Source organism: Sciurus carolinensis, chromosome 6 (assembly GCF_902686445.1).
Source record: "Sciurus carolinensis chromosome 6, mSciCar1.2, whole genome shotgun sequence".
Classification (NCBI taxonomy): Eukaryota; Metazoa; Chordata; class Mammalia; order Rodentia; family Sciuridae; genus Sciurus; species Sciurus carolinensis.
The window spans coordinates 400,541-416,751 of NC_062218.1; the positions used below are offsets into that span (position 1 = coordinate 400,541).

The 16,211-nt window shown below is 57.2% G+C and overlaps 1 protein-coding gene across 2 annotated transcripts in view; it reads left to right on the forward strand.

The window, feature by feature from the left end:
• Ahrr (aryl hydrocarbon receptor repressor) overlaps window positions 1–16,211 on the forward strand; it is a 78,479-nt gene that overhangs the window by 31,664 nt on the left and 30,604 nt on the right. For both annotated transcript variants that reach the window (XM_047555890.1, XM_047555891.1), the window contains one exon: window positions 7,960–8,057. In XM_047555890.1, the coding sequence (XP_047411846.1) occupies window positions 7,960–8,057 (98 nt within the window). The remainder of the gene's footprint in view (window positions 1–7,959; window positions 8,058–16,211) is intronic.

Below are 16,211 nucleotides of genomic sequence, written 5' to 3' on the forward strand. Positions count from 1 at the left end.
GTGCGAAATGTTCTGTAAATGTGAGTTGGGTTTCTTTGGCCTGTAATATCATTTCTGCTGTTTTCGTTTTTTCCATCTGGACGGTCTGTCCACTGATGAAAGTGAGGAGTCACAGAGCCTGACGACCTTGCAGCCTTCTCCACTTAGACCTAACGATGTTGCTTCATATGGTCGGGTGTCTCAGCATGGTATATGTGCGTTTATGATTATTTCCTTGTTGAACTGATACCTTTATCTTCGTGTAGTGGCCTTCCTTTTCTCTTTTTTTCAGTTTAAAAAGTTTTTTTTGTTGTTGTTGTAGATGGTCACATACCTTTATTTTATTTATTTATTTTTATGTGGTGCTGAGGATCCAACCCAGTGGCTCATGTGTGCTAGACAAGTGCTCCACTACTGAGCTACAATGCCTGCCCTTTTTTAAAGAAATTTTGATTGAAGTCTATTTTATCTGAGATGAGCACAGCTGTTCCTGCTTACTTTTGGTGATCATCTGCTTAGAGTATCTTTTCCAACCCTTCAGTCTGTGTGTGTCTTTACTAGTGAAGCGAGTTTCTTGTAGGCAGTGTGTAGTTGGGTCTTTTTTAAATGCATTCAAGCACTCTCCATCTTTTGATTAGGTAATCTAATCTGTTTACAGTCAAAGTTGTCAGTGATAAGAACTAACTCCCGCGTTGTTTTCTGTTTGTTTTGTCTATACTTTGTTCCATTGCATATCCCTGTTGTTCACCCTGTGGTTTTCTACATGGTGAGACTTGGTTCTTTTTCCCTCTTTCATTTGCATCTATGCTTTGCTTGTGAGTTTGATTCCTTTCTTGTGTTTGCTTCTTGTTTGCATTTCATTCTTCTGTGTACATGACCAGTGTTCCCACTTTCTGAAGAGGCTGTGCCCTGGGGCACGTGGATTCCGACAGAGGCTCCGTTCTCAGGATGGCATGGGGGCTCCTCTGAAGCCAAGCTGCCCCGCAGGCTTCAACCAGCCCCAGCCTCGGCTCTGGGCCTGTGGTGACCATGGAGCTCTCCTGTGGTGATGGGTTTGCTGGGGCTCCTCACTGACCTCCCTGGGGCGGGGGTCACAGCTGACATGAGCCCCATTGTCCTCTCTCTGCCGCCTTCCAGGCCTCTTGTTCTGCAGGCCCGCATCCCTCCATGCTGAGTTCCAGCCCGCTCCCTTGGCCACTTACCTTGGAATGCAGTGGTTTACTCGTTGGGTTCTCTGGGGCTGGGTGAGCATGGGCACCTCTGTCCAGCCATCTCAGCGCCTCCTCCTTCTGGCCTACTCAGCCACCCCTCAGCAGCCACCCCTGGCCATGCGCTCGGCATCATGCCACCTGGACCTGACAGAACCTCTCGCCCTCCTCTCTCCCTCCTCCTCACACATGGCCTGAAAGTGGCTGGGTTCTGTGTCCTAATTCCCTGCTGATCTCAAGATGGCGGCAGACCATGATGCTGAGGAAGTGGCACGTGGAACTCCCGTCCCTCTGGGTTCCCAGCACTGGTAGCATTGGGCCCTAGGGCCTTCTACTCCATCGGGCTGTATCTCCCAATGGTGACGTTGCAAGACTCTGATGGCAGCTGGAGGCCACGGTGACGTGCGATGGTTCATGGGAGGAAGCCAAAGACCTGGTGATTGCAGGCAGGCCAACTCCTCGTCAGTGTTATTTGAAAGTTCATGGTTATGTAACTTTATGAATTCACTCATAAGTTCATTATTTATAAACAAATTGGTTGCTCTCTCTGACCCCTGAGCTGGACCGTCCTCATGGGCATGAACATTACAAGTGGGGCAAGGTCTGCACCTGTGGAGGTGCGGAGGGCTAGTATCCTCTCTGCTGGGGGGCAGTACCCATGCAGGCTCCTCTTCACACACCTGAGCTTTATTAATGTAATGGAATAAATATTGAGTTTTGAAATATCTGATTTCAGCAAGCACTTTTTTGTTTTGTTGTGTTTTGTTTTACAAAACATCTCTTGACTTTGACTGACCCTGGTACTTTCTTTTGATATGTCTTGCTGAAACTTAACAAGAATATGTCTTGCATTTCTTGTTGAAACTTATCAAGAGTGACCGAATGATTAGCTTATTCCAGATGTTTCACATCAGGAAGAGAACATGGGTGCACATTGTATACACTTATTGCTCTTTTTCCCCAAAGGAGTTATTTTTGGTTGCATCTTCCTGGAGTCTCAGGGCTTGGGGCAAGGGCTCATTTCCTCTGCAGGACGGTGTGAGTCTGCAGTTACCAGAGCCCTGTGGCCCGGCTTGTGTGACCTCAGAAAGTGGTTAGCAGGAGACCACGGGGCACTGCAGGCTGCTGCTCCCCGGTCTCCAGACCTCAGAGGAAATGCATCTTTGTGGTGCTTTTTGATCTGTATGGAAGTGAGAAATCTCTAAAGCTCACTGGTGCATTTTGAAAAATCTGGAACTTCTTTCTACAGAAAATGCGTCAGCTTGACACGGCGTACATCTCGGACAGTGCTCCAATCTTCTAGGCCCCGTGCTTGCGTGGAGGGAATGTGTGCATTTATATTCTGGGTGCTTTTCTTCCTCAGGGAATCAGGGCTTCTAGTGCCCTTTCTAACCCCCTGTCCCACAAGCTGCAGCACAGGACCCTGGAAGGCCCCGCCTATGCCTTTCCCTCCTGCTGCACCTGCGGGGGCCTCCTGCACCGCGCCTCCCCGCCCCCGCAGGCACCTCCACGCACACTCGCTCTGCCACATGTGAGCCACACCACGTCGGCCGAGCCCACAACCACGCCCACCCTCCTCAGAGCCTCGCTCCCCATTCATTCTTACACCCAGCAGAGTTCACACGCACCCTCGCCACGTTCACACCCAGCAGAGTTCACACGCACCCTCGCCACGTTCACACCCAGCAGAGTTCACACGCACCCTCGACACGTTCACACCCAGCAGAGTTCACACGCACCCTCGCCACGTTCACACCCAGCAGAGTTCACACGCACCCTCGCCACGTTCACACCCAACACAGTTCACATGCGCCCTTGCCGTGTTCACACACACCCAACACGTCACTGTGCTCAAACACACACCTGCTCACATTGGTCACACCAAGTGTCCACACAGCCTCACACACTGTGCTCACACATGTTCACACACACTGCTCACAGGTGGACACATACTCTCACACCCTCACGCACTCTCACACAGTGCTTGCGGGTGGACACACATCCATAACATTCATGCACCCACACTAGCATGTAGCATTTACACACACCCTTATACACTCAGCATCTCACTCACATGTGCACACACTCATTTCCACACTCGCTCTCATGGGCCTCTGCCATCACATTAATGGTCATTCTATAACACAGCCATGGTCCCCAAGGTGACAAGAGGTCTCCTGCCACCTCCTGGACCCCCAGTCTACAGCAGGCAAGGTTCCTGGACAAGAGGCGTGCCGGAGCAGAGACGATGGGTAGGTCCAGGTGATGGGGACACATCTCCATCACACTAGTCTGATCGTCCATGTAATGGAAGAAGAACTGACCCAGAGGTCACCTGCCCAGGGTGTGGCCTCAGCCTGGAGGTCAGACGTGGCACCAGGCTCCGGGCTCTTGGCCAGTGCTGAGATACTGGTGTCCTGCCATGAGGAGAACTCCTCGCCACCCCTGTTCTCCTCAGGCTGAAGAGTGGTGTCCACCCACCGGGGAGGCTGCACCTCTCGTCCTGGGCAGCCGTTCAGCCTGCTCCAGAAGTGCTCATTCCCATGTGGGCAGCTGTGCTTCATCGGGTTGGTGTATAACCACGGCGCTGGACACAGTCCTCATCTAATAAGGGCCTCTGTGGACCTCTCCCCCCAAGAGCTGCAGCTGACCAGAAATGGGGCCCTGGGCTTCTCTTCTGAAGCCATGAGGCCCCTGTGGTGGGCGTCCTGTGTCCCAGTTCCCAGAAGGTGCAGCAGGGGCTTGGCAGGACCTGTTGTCCTGGATGACAAGGTGTCTCTCGTGTCCCCAGGGCCGTGGGGCCAGCACTGGGGGAGTCCCCAGATGGCTGTGGTGGCTGGGCCACCTCAGGAAGCTTTCTTAGAGGGAGCCGCATCTGCCCTGTTCACTCTACTCCCACAGAACCTGTCCCTGTAAACCATGGTTCTTGGGATTTCTGTGCCCACTAAGTGCAGAGTGGACAATGGAAGCGGGGTCTTGGGCTTTTCCTCCTGTTTGACTGCTTCTGCCCCAGTACACTGCTGTGAATGCTGGGGACAAGCACAGCTGGCTGTGTCCCACAGGCCTTTGGGTGCACCTCTGTCACTGTGGTCCCCACACCCTGCCATCCTCACAGGTGTGGGCTGGTGGAACCTTGAAGCATGTCCTCAGCACACAGACATAACTGCCCCCACACTGCTGTTCGCCTGCCCCTGTCCCCAGCCCTTGGCGGTGGGTCCATCCCCCTTTCCTTCCTGCACAGGGGGTTGTGGGGCTGTGGGTGGAGTCTCCGTGGACGAGCAGCTAGGGCTCCTTACCGCTGAAGCCTGCCTGAAGCTCCAGCCAGGCCCTCCCGGGTGCAGAGGGAGGAGAGGCAGCTCATGCGGGGGGGTCTTGAGTGCGAATGAGGTGCAGGGCTCAACCCTCCCCTGTTCTGGGTCTGTCTGCCTCTCTTCGCTTCCGTTTTCCTACCTTCTTTTTCAGGGTCCCCACATCCCCCTGGGGCCTTCCTCTCTATCTACAGAAGATCTAAAATAAACATCGTTCAGTCCTATAAACAATCAGGAAACTCAGCGCCAGTCTGGAACATCTCTACTCCAGCTGGTTTGTTCAGCCTTATCCCTGACCACTGGAAGGGTGGCCACAGGACTGGCTGGCCCACACTGCTCCATGGTCAAGGACCTGAATTCAAGGAGCTTGGAGCAAGGAGGCTGCCACTTTCCAGGCAGGGCAATGCTGTCCAGAACCAGAGATGGCCTGGTCTGTATGCTTCTCCTTCACCAAGAACACTGGGCCAGGCTAAGGCACATGACCCCTCTGTAGCCACCGGTGAGGGAACGGTCCCCATGGCACAGTGTCCTTGCCGTGTCCCCTAGGTGTGGAAAAAAGGTCTCAGAGCAAGAACGTACATAGGGTGGGACACCTGCAAGGTTGGATGGCCCAGTCCAGGCCCCAACCCTTCCTGCCTTGCTGCAGGTTCAGCTATTTCAACTCTCTCCATGGTAATTCCTCAAATTCTGGCTATTCCAAATGAAACTCTGGAGCACAAAAAATCAACCTAGTGAGAAACGCTGGTTCCAGTTGATTCTGCACCAGCTGGAGGGCTGCTGGGGCGGCCCTGTAAATCTCCAACGCGGAAGATCCACCCTCTGCGTTTCGGAGTGGGGAGGCTGGGGCTGGCAGCGCTGAGCGCTCGCCCACACGGAATCCTGCTGGGTCCAGGGCCCTGGCTGGCCTCTCTCGCCCAGGAATGCAGCCCTGGGGCTCGGAGGGAGGGCTGCCCCCCTTTCACTGCAGCGGTCAGAGAGGCCGTCCTGTCCCTGCGGCCCTGCCCGGGGTCCGCGGACGGCGAGGAGGGCAGCGGGCCGAGGTCGGACGGCCGCGGGTGCAGGCTCTCCCCGCCTGGCCTGGGGCCGCGGAGACCCCGGCTCCTTCGCCGCCTCCCAGAGGGGCCACCTGCTCCTGGGAGCCGCCCACGCAGGGCTCGCCGGGCGGCGCCGCCTCCGGCTGGGCACCTCGGCGCTCGCTCGCACGCGATCGGCGGCCCTTGCGTGACGCGGCGGCGGCCGCAGAAGGAAGCGGCGGCGCCCGGGGCACGCGATGGGCGGCTGGGCGGCCCCGCCCGGAGTGGCCCCGACGGGCCCCGCCCAGGCCCGGCCCCTCGGCCGCCTGGAGCCGGCGCCGGCCTCCCTGACCCCAGCCCGGGGCTCGCCTGCTGCTGCTGGACTCAGGCACCTGGGACCGGGCGGAGGCGACCAGCGTGGTGGCGCCGGGGCTGCTTTCCGCCCACTCTGCGCTGGGGGGAAAGCTTATATATATGTATATATAACAATTTTAAAAAGTGAAGTTGCTTCTATACTTAGAGCAGTGACCCGAAATCCAGGGCTTCTGAGCGGTCGGAGACCCGCATGCTGGAGGCACGCTTCTGCGAGAGGGAGGACGGGGAGGCCGCAGTGCAGCTACACACGTCACCATCTCCTGGGCTCGCCAGGGGAGGGCCGCCTCTTGATGGGGTTCTTTGTCCCTGTCCACACTCCTGCACCTGGCACCAGAGGGTCTGAATCCCCACTCCCAGCCTGGCTTCCCCAGGGGAGTGTAGGTTGCCAGCCCATTTTAGGCAGGGTGAGGGGTCAGCTTCCACAGTGGCTCCAGCTCATCCTGGGGGCAGGCCCAGGTCTGATAGGGAGGCAGGTCAAACAGCAGCTGGACCTCAGAGCGTGCACATGGACCTGGGGTTGGAGCATGAATTTCTAACTGGCCATGTGCTAGTCCTTGGACACCAGGGTGCTGAGAGCCTAAGGGAGGGAGCGAGTGCATTAGTGTGGACAAGTGGACAGAGGTCTGGGAGGAATCGCCTGGGGTGGGAGACGCTCCAGAACTCTGTACAAGTGGCAGAGCCCCTCTCCTCTGGAACTTGGGGGATGCCAGCCCAGCCTGAGTGGAGGTCACGCTTCATTCAAGCGCCACTTTCACGTCCTCGCAGCAGCCCAACCTGCAGCCTCTCTAGAAGATGGTGGGCTATGGACAGGCAGTGAGTCTCTTTCGAGGGTACTGGGCCCTTGCCAGCTTGTTTTGTACAGGCGGGGCTCCCTGGTCAGGGAGTAGTCAGTCTGCAGCCCACCTTCATGGGAACCTGGCTCCATGCGGGCATGAGGGCTTGGGGTTGCTGCTTTGGAATCAGCAGAGCGGGCAGATCTGATGGGGTCCAACACCAGATGAGACAGTCCTTCCCAGGACCAGTGCCTACTTGTCATTTTAGAAAAGGATCATGATTTGGGTGCGCATGTTACCATCTGTTGTATCTCAAGGTCAGAACAAGTGCCTGGGGTCACATCTGCCTGAGTGGACAGGGATCCCTGGAACAGGGGAACAGCTCTCCTCTTCAAGTCTGAGGAGCAAAGGAAGCTGCTTCCCCATCCTGGCCTTCCTGGGAGGCCCACGGTGGCGGCCACCTGTGAGCCCTCTGAGCACCTGGGCCAACTTCTTGCTGGGACCCTCTGACCCCTCTGTCCTCTTGGACGCCTGGGTGGAGGCTCCTGATGGCAGCAAGGATACCTGGTGTGGAGTTAGAGGCCAGAGTAGGGTCCCAAGGTCAGCACTTGGTCAGCAGCGCTGTGAAGGAGTCTGTCTGAGCCCCATAGACTTTGCCCCAAAACAATAAGGCACCCCAAGATTGCTCCGTCCTCCCCAGAGGTGGGTGTCCTGGGGGCCTTCCTCTCCCACCACATGTGGTCTCTGGTCTGACCCGTTCCCTTGTCCTGCTCCTTCCAGGTGAGGGGAAAAGAGAGTGTTCAGGGCACTGGGGGCAGGGGACACAGGAGCTTGGCCCAGCCTGGGAGGGGACCCTGGGCAGGGCTTAATCTCAGAAGGTGACCAACAGTGCCATGTCGGGGTCCACCAAGGCTGGAGTCTCCGGAGGGAGCTGCAGGGACGCTGTGGACTGAACCGTAGACAGGACCTGGCAGAAACGAACTTTGTCCAGGGTGGCAGGTGGTTGAACTTTGTCCAGGTGGGGGCAGACTGAGAGTGTCCGGAGAGCAGAACTGGCAGGGCCTTCCTGAGGGCCGGCCCCTCCCCATTTAGACGGTGCCCCTCATGCTGACCTGAGGCCTGGTTCTAGTTCCTGCCGCCCCTACCCCTCGGAGCTGTAGGGCTTCCCAGAGCTGCAGGGGGACTCCGGGTGTCCTGCACAGGCTGGCAAGACGTCCTGGGGAAAGCAGAAAAGTGTGGCTCAAGAAGAGCCACCACTGGCCTAGGGGTCGGGAAGGGCTCACTGTCTGCTCCTCTCTGACAGCGGTGCAGGAGACGCGTGTGCAGCTGGCCAGGGGCCCCTCTCCTGAAGACAGTCCACGCCAAATGTGCCCTGTGCAGGAGGGACGGCTGCTGCTGGAGGTGAGTTTCCTCTGAACTGTGACCCTATGCAATCCTCGGTGTGTGGGGTCTCGCCAGGGGCCCTTTGAGTAGTAATAAGCTGAAGTCCCCAAATGCACTCACACACCGTGCTCAAGACTGTCCCCAGATGGCTGAGGCTGGGGTGAGTGGGTGGTGGGCATTTTCTTGGGGCAAAGCCTCCAGGATGGAACCGAGCCACCCCTGGCCTTATGGCCCACGTGCTGGATCAGGATCATTCTTCGTTCCTCATTGTCTGGTTTTACTTGTCACTGAGACGGAACCTAATAAAAAATTAAGCCATTTATTTTCCAAGTTAAGGATCCAGAAAAGTCAGCACCGAGCTTCTCTGTGTGAGTTCTGCCTGGGCTGGCAGCAGAGTCAGGCAGGGCCATTCTTATTTCACCAGGAGTTGGGCTTTTCCCTGTCTGGAGGGATTGCTGAGCCCTGGGTGCTGGCCAGTTCTGCTGGGTCTGCAACACCTTTGGGGCAGCAGGAGGGAACAGTCTGTGGGGGCCAAGGCCCACCACAGGGCCCTGCAGGAACTGGCAGGCGCAAGGTCTGACATGGAGCAGAGCAATGGGGTGGCCCCAGGGCCAGTGGGCAGTGTCCTTCTGTAACCCGCACTTGCTAGGCCAGTCTGAGCTGATGGCAGGTGTGGGAGATCCCTGCTTTCTCATCTCTGGGGGGGCTTCTTCGTGCCTGCTGCCCCCGGCATCCTCTGTGGCTGGATGGGGGTGTGGGCTGTGGGAGGGCACGGGCCATCGAATCACCCATCACCAGTGCCCAGGTGTGGGTCCGTCTGGCCCTCACGTGCCCTGAGGGAGAAGCTAGGTCTTTGTAGCCACCCACACACAGGCCTGCGCCCTCGGGCCGAGGCCACACCTGCTTGCCCCCTTCACTCTTGGCTTTTCTTGAGGGAGTTCGGAACTTGTGCAAAGCAGAGCGGAGAAGGCTGTGGCCTGGGGCGCCAGTCTCAGGGTTGGTGAGGGTCAGCCGCCTGGCCTGCCCCAGCCTCCCGCCACGGGCCCTGCTCAGGCGTGCTCACCACTGTGCCGGCCCTGCCCTTTTGGGTCCTGCCTGTGAGGTGCAGTTGGAGTCCTCTGCCCCGGGTCCACCCTGGCCGTGAGCAACTCTGGTCACTTCTAGTTCCTTGACCTCCGCCAGCACCAAGGGGCTCCTGGAACACAGCAGGCCTGGAAGGGGGTGTCTCTGACGTGGGGTGGCGGCTTCTCGGAGGTCTCCAGCCTCTGCCAAGGGGATTCTTCTATGAGAACTGATGGACTTACAAATCGCTGCCTCTTCAACACTGAGCACGGGAAAAGGCTGCGTCCTCATGGTGTCCGGGGTTCCTTCCCAACTCCTCGCGAGTCTGGAAGCACAGCCACCCTCGCCCTGAGCATTCTGGCTGGTGCCAGCTCCCTGGGGGCCTGTCCTCTCAGTGCAGAAGTGAAGTCCAAACCTCATCGCCTGCCGTAGTCAGCAAATGCTTAGGGATTCTATTATTCATCCTTTATTACTGTTCTCTTTACTGGTGGCAGAATTGGAGCTGGAGCGCGTGGCAGCTTGAGGTTCGTTCCTGGTAGAGATAACTGGGGTTGTTCTTTTTCTTACGTATTTTCAAAACTGATAACCATGAGGTCCTTTTTAAACTTCTGTACTGAGCTCAAGGCTGACCCACGGCTTTTCCTGAGGACCCACTGTGGGGCTCCTCTGCTGCTGTCCACTCTCTGGAGGAGGTTTTTGCCACCCTCTCTGCCTCTGCGTCTGTAACCCGGCCTGATGTCCACCCCACGCCACACTCTGGACCTGAAAGCCAGGCGCCTGAAGGTGGAGGAGGTGGACCTTGCTGAGTTGTCTGCTGCTGCCCAGCAGCCTGAGGGTGTCCTTGGAGCCTCCCTCTGGGTGGGACGTTCTGAGGAAGGCTGTGGAAGGGGCCCGAGGCTGGAGGTCAGGGTCCACCTGCTCGCTGCTCCTGGGTCCTCTGGAGCCCACCCAGCCTTCATCTCCAGCCAGGCCACAACTGGTCTTCCCCTCTGCTTTGAGAAGGCAATTGCACCGTGAGCCGGGGAGCCAAGGAGCAGGTTCCAGTGCTACCACGTGGTCCATGTCTCTGAATCTGCTCCTGAGTTGGCTCTGGCTGGGGCTGGGTGGGTTCTGCTCCCATTTCTAGGACAGGGACTCCCAAATGTTGGGACCAGAGGTGCTTTCTGAAACTTAAGAATAGTCCCAAACAGCAAAATAATTGAATGAAGCAACAAAAACAACATCATCAGCTTTTCCACTTGACCCTCAGCCTCCGCAAGACGCGGGGAAGGAGGGCTGCTGGCAGGGGCAGCGGTTTAAGGTGGAGACCCAGCAGCAGTCTATTAATGGGACTGTTTTTAGATCTTAAGCTTCAGTCATTCCTTGTTAGCATTCGGAGAAACAACCTCCACCTTTGAGTGACCCTGATGTTGTGGGACTTCAGACTGCCATCGTATTTTGTTCTTGTCCCCTACTTCATCATTTATGCCCTTTTGGATGATGGGGTATTTATCAGCACTCCACTTTAATTCATCTACTGGGTTTTGGGGTGTATATTTTATTTTGTCATTCTTAAGTGCTCTAAGGATCGTAATACATGGATACGCGTTGACACTTAGAGGTAGGATTCTAGTACTTTTGACCCCTGGCCCCCTTACGTGCGATCGCCACGTGCCTTACATCTACGTAGACACCTCACACAATACTGTCCTCGCTGTCTGTGGTCCTACTTTAAGACACGTGAGAGGTGAGAATGGCCTGTCACATTGCCCCAGATAGTTCCATGTGGGAGGCTCTCCCTCCTGAGGTCCTGAGGTCCTTCCAGTCTGTTTCCCTCACCCTGAGGATTCCTGCAGCACTTGAGACAGCGCGAGTCTGCTGGCGATGAGCTCTTTGTTGTCTGGTATTTTTGCTGGGTATGGAATTCTGGTCAGGTGGTTCTCTCAGCACTTTAAAGATACCCATTTGCTTTTGATCTCCATGGTTTCTGGTGGGAAATACAGTCACTCAAACTCTTGTCCCCTGTATGTTGAATCTTTTTTCTCTAGTTGCCATGAGCTATTTCCTCCTCTTTGGTTTTAATTTTAATCCTTAGGTATGGTGTATCTGGGCTAGGACATTAGAGATCATTCTGTTTTAGTTTCTCCAGTCTTTTGAATCTGTAAACTTATTTCTTTCACCAACTTTGGGGAATTTTAAGTTATTTTTCTTCAAAAGATTTTAACACCATTTCTTTGTCTTCCATTTCAGGAACTCAGCTGAAATAGATGTTAACTCTTTATTTCCCCATGGGTTCCTGATGTTCTGTTCTTTTTCTCTAATATTTTCACTCTGAGACTGAATAATTTCTATTGAATTATTTTTAACTTTATAGGTTATTTTCTCTCTCACTGTCATTCTGTTATTGAGCTCATCTAGTGAAATGTTTATTTCATGTTTTATGAGTTCTAAAAATTCCCATTTGATTTTTTTTACAGAGTCTGTTTCCTGTTAAGACTTAATTTTTTTCTGTTTGTTTATTTATCTCAAGAATATTTGCCTGTACTGTGTGGAGTGTGATGATATCTGCTATTTTAGAATTCTTACCTGAAAATGCTACTGTTTGTGTCACTTCAGAGTCAGCGTCTGCTGGTTGTCCGTTCCCTCTTAGCACATGCAGTGATCTTGCACTGTGTGTAGGCAAACCTGTAGCCCAAAGGTGTTCGCACCCTGGTTCCCAGGGCCTGTGGTATGGGACTGTGCCCGTGTGATCAGAGGGAAAGACATGGGGGTGGGAGATGGTCCTGGTGCTCCTCACGGGCTCAGTGCAGCTACAAGAACCTGAGAAGGGGAGAACCTATCTTGCCTGCATCCTTCACAAAGAGAAGGGTCAGCAAGATGTCGCCCTGCTGACTTTGGACATGGAAGATGAGGTAGGAGGCCAGGGAATGTGGGCAGCCCCAAGAATTCAAAGGCAAGAAGATGGGTCTCCGCCAACCTGTAAAAGAATCGCCACCTGTTGGCACCCGGTTCTAACCTAGTGCTGTGATGTGATTGTGGCTTATTGTTCTGTCGTGTCCCTTGGATTTGAGCACTTGGTTCCCAGGGTGGCACTGCTGTGAGGTCCTTGGGTCATTCTGGGTATACTCTTAGAGGGGGCTCTGGGACCCTGGTCTCAAGTGGGACCGGATCAGAGACCCAAGGGCCAAGAAGCCCCAGTATCTATGGCCTAGACGGAAGGCAGGCTGCACTGTCCACATTTGGGGTCCTCCTGGGGGCACCACCAGTGCAGGATGCACCCACAGGTCACATGGTCCCTTAGGCAGCCGCTGCTGGCCAGGCACATCTTTGCTCACAGAGGACCCCTGGGATAGCTGACAAGGCAGTGAGAGAGGAGACATGGAGGCCAGCCAGGGTGGACATGGGGGCTGAGGGTGGGCCAGCCGGTGGCAGGTGGGTTGCCAGCAGTCCAGGTCAAGGACATCCTTTTAAGGGAGAGAGTCACACATTCCATGTTTGCCATAGCTTTGTGTGTTTACGTGTGGTCCTTGACCACAGAGAAGGCCAGGGGAGTCACTAGGCACAGTGGCCCCCAGGCACTGGGTCCTCAAAGGAAGAGCTGACACCAAATCCCAGGCAACACCAGGAACCCACGGCTGAGGGCCTCAGTCACCCCAGGCACCTGGAGCCAGTTCAGAGACTGCCGAGAACGGTCACCAGGCCACGCCAGGCACCTGGAGCCAGTTCAGAGACTGCCAAGAACGGTCACCAGGCCACGCCAGGCACCTGGAGCCTGTTCAGAGACTGCCGAGAACGGTCACCAGGCCACGCCAGGCACCTGGAGCCTGTTCAGAGACTGCCGAGAACGGTCGCCAGGCCTGCCACTCTGCGGAGGAGGGTGAGGGGTGTGCCACCGTGGATGGTACCTGACCCCATGACCCCGTGATCTGTGGAGCGCTGGACACCGAGCACAGGACACCTACTCCAGAGCCCTGACCTGTGCCCCTCCAGGCACCGTGGGGAGTTTCTTCACCCAGAAAAAAGGCACAGACACCCCCCGGCAGCAGGCTGCATGGGGGCCTCGGGGACTGAGCAGCTCAGCGGTGGAAGGTGTGGGAGCAAACCTCGAAGTCCGCAGGAGCAGCAGGGTCCAGGAGGGAATCTTCCAGGAGGTCCCGGCCCACGCATCCCGTCAGACCTCCAGACCCAGCAGCCTCCCGGAGCAGAGGGGAGCTTCCGATCAAGGTCCCAGGGCCCCTGGAATCCTTGGCGACAAGAGGACACGGATGCTCCCCGCAGACGAGGGTCAGGAATCAGAAGCTGGACTGAGACGTCAGAGGAAGGCGGAGCCGCGTGGGTTGGCACACTCCTGTGCCCTCCCGTGGGGTGGGCACTCCCACACAGCCCGCGCCTCAGTGTCCTCCTCCCCCAGAGCCAGGATGTGGACGAGGCAGGTCTGGGACCTGGAGCCTGAGGACCACAGGAGGCAGAGGCAGGGCCACCAGCAGTGGGGAGGTGCGCGGAGACGCCCAGCGCCTCCCTCGAGAGCGCGTCCAGCGCGGAAGCTCAGGGACGTCTTGGTCCACTCTGCTGATGGAGCTAAGCACCACAGACGGGGGAGGTTGCGGGAGCAGAGGTTTACTCAGCTCCAGCTCCAGGTCAGTGGGCCACAGTCCAAGGTCAAGGTCCAGCTGAGGGACTCTGCAGGCCTGAGCTGTGTGGGGTGCACGTGGTGGAGGGCGCATGCCACAGCCAAGCCGGGCTGGCTTCGTGACAGATGCAGCCTCAAGGTTCACCGTGGGCCGCGCTCCTCCTGAGGGCCGCTGTCCCTCGCCGCACTTCACAGTGGGGCTGGGTCTGACGTGTTCTGGTGGAAACACTGGACAGCGGCAGGGAGTTGGTCCTGGGGGAGGAGCTCCAGGCACACTGCTCGGGCCCTGAGGGCCAGGAGGGGCCGGCCAAGAGCCAGGGCGCAGAGCTGGGGCCAGGGGGCGGTGCCCGCCTTCTGCGGGGAGTCAGCTGGCGGAGACCAGGAACACCAGCAGTGGAGGGAAGCGGGGAGACGCCCAGGCATGGAGGGCGCGACGCTGGCGCAGCTCGGTGGCCCGGGTCTTGGGTGCAACTTTGGCTCTCACTTGGGCGGGGGCTGGAATGGCCACCCTCGCTCTGCAGGGTCCCTTGCTGCCGGTGTGCCCCCTCCACCCTTTCCATGGGCTCTCTTGCAGGCTGAGCTGCGGGACCACCCTCCTCAGCTCCCCTTGGTGGCGGCTGCCCTCTGACCTCTGGCCACCGCTCTTGTCTGGGGGCTGATTTCTGGTGGCGGGTCCTCCTCTGGCTGCATTTTATCCCTCAGTTCTCCAAGTAGTGACCAGCCCCCCATGCAGGTGTGGCCGGCTCCTGCAGGTGGAGTTCCCCGGGTTCCCTAGACCAAGCGTCTGGCTGCTTGGGTGTGCGGGTTGACCCTGGGCATGGTGCCCCTGTCCTGTCCCTGTGCCCCACAGGGCTGGGCCGCAGGTAAGAATCCCAGGTGGGAAGCTTTCTCCTCGGTTTCAGGACCACATTGTTGGCAGCTCGCTGCCCCAAGGTGCTCACGGCTGCCCTGCCGCGGGCTGCACCGCCTCTGCCGCTCTGGGGCAGCCTGGGGTCCGGCGTCCCTGCCGGGCACTCCTAGGTTCCACTGCGGGCCCCATTTCCTGGCTCGGCGCTGGAGTGCCTTCAGCCAAGGCTGCTCACCCTCAGCTCTGGAGGTTTGTGGCCTCCTCCCTCCTCGCGGTTGTTTTGGGGAGCCTGCGTTGTCCGTCGCTGCCGCGGGCTCCTCCGGCCGCCCTCCTTGGACCGTGCCCTGGCAACAGCCGGTGCTGCTAGGTGGCTTGCTTTGCTCCCGGCACCTCCCCGCAGTCCTGCTAAGACCTCATCTCCTGAGGCATATGTATTTAGAGGCCTGCTTGTGTTGGCCTGTTGGCCTCCGTGTTCCTCAGCTTCTGTGTCACTGTGACAAAAGACCTCAAGTGCAGGAGGAGAAGTTTATTTGGCTCTCCGTTTCGGTCCTTGGTCAGCCACCTCCATAGCTGTGGGTGCAAGGTGAGGCAGAACACCATGGTGGGCGGGTGTGGTGGAGGACAGCCGCTCAGGACACACCTCGGGACCCAGCTCCTCCAAACACGCCCCACCTGCCACAGTCCACCCTGTTGAGGGTTGACCCTGGGGTTAGCTGCACCTCTCTGGTCTGAGCACTTCTCCTCTGGTTGACCCTGGGGTTAGCTGCACCTTTCTGGTCTAATCACCTCTTCTCTGGTTGACCTTCTGGTTAGCTGCACCTCTCTGGTCTAAGCACTTCTCCTCTGGTTGACCCTCGGGTTAGCTGCACCTCTCTGGTCTAAGCACTTCTCCTCTGGTTGACCCTCGGGTTAGCTGCACCTCTCTGGTCTAAGCACTTCTCTCTGAACCTTGTGCATTTCTCATGTAGGAGCTTTGGGGCACCTTGTATCTAAAGCACAATGGCCGATCTGACACCACCCCACGTGGTCTGTGGCTCCTGGTCTCCTCCTGTGGGGGACCAGACACGGTTGTTCTGACAGGCATGGGGCCCCCGGGGGCAGGGCTGCTAGAGGGAGAGCCGGCCTCCAAGGTGAGGCCCCTCTACTGAGGGGCCATGGAAGGGCTCCTCATGTCGCCGTGGACCCACACCTTCTGTGAGGGAGTTTGCACAGGAGGAGGGTGCTTGCCAGGGTGGCAGCTTGGCACACGAGCTTTCCCACCTCTCGACCTGGCCCCTGGACCCCAGCCCTGCACTACTGGTCACAGCAGACAGGGACAGTCCCTGTGCCTAGGAAGGAGCAGGAGTAGAGTGGAGAAGAGTTTTTCCACCTATTTTCTGGCTGCCCCCCACGATGCCCAGCCCTGGGCAATGGCCCAGGCTTCTCCACACCCTGGCCTTTCTGGAGGTCCAAACTCAGTTCTCCCCAGGCAGCTGCCCAGGTAGGTCACCGGGTCACCAGGTAGTCATAAGCCAGCAGTCACAGTTCTGTGACTCTAGTCTTAACCACTGGGACCGTGAGTCTCCCAGCAACATATTGCAGAAGAGGTAGGAAAGTGTGAAGGCAGCCACATGCTCAGGAGTCTGCACTGAGAGCAAAGGCAAACAGGAAGGCA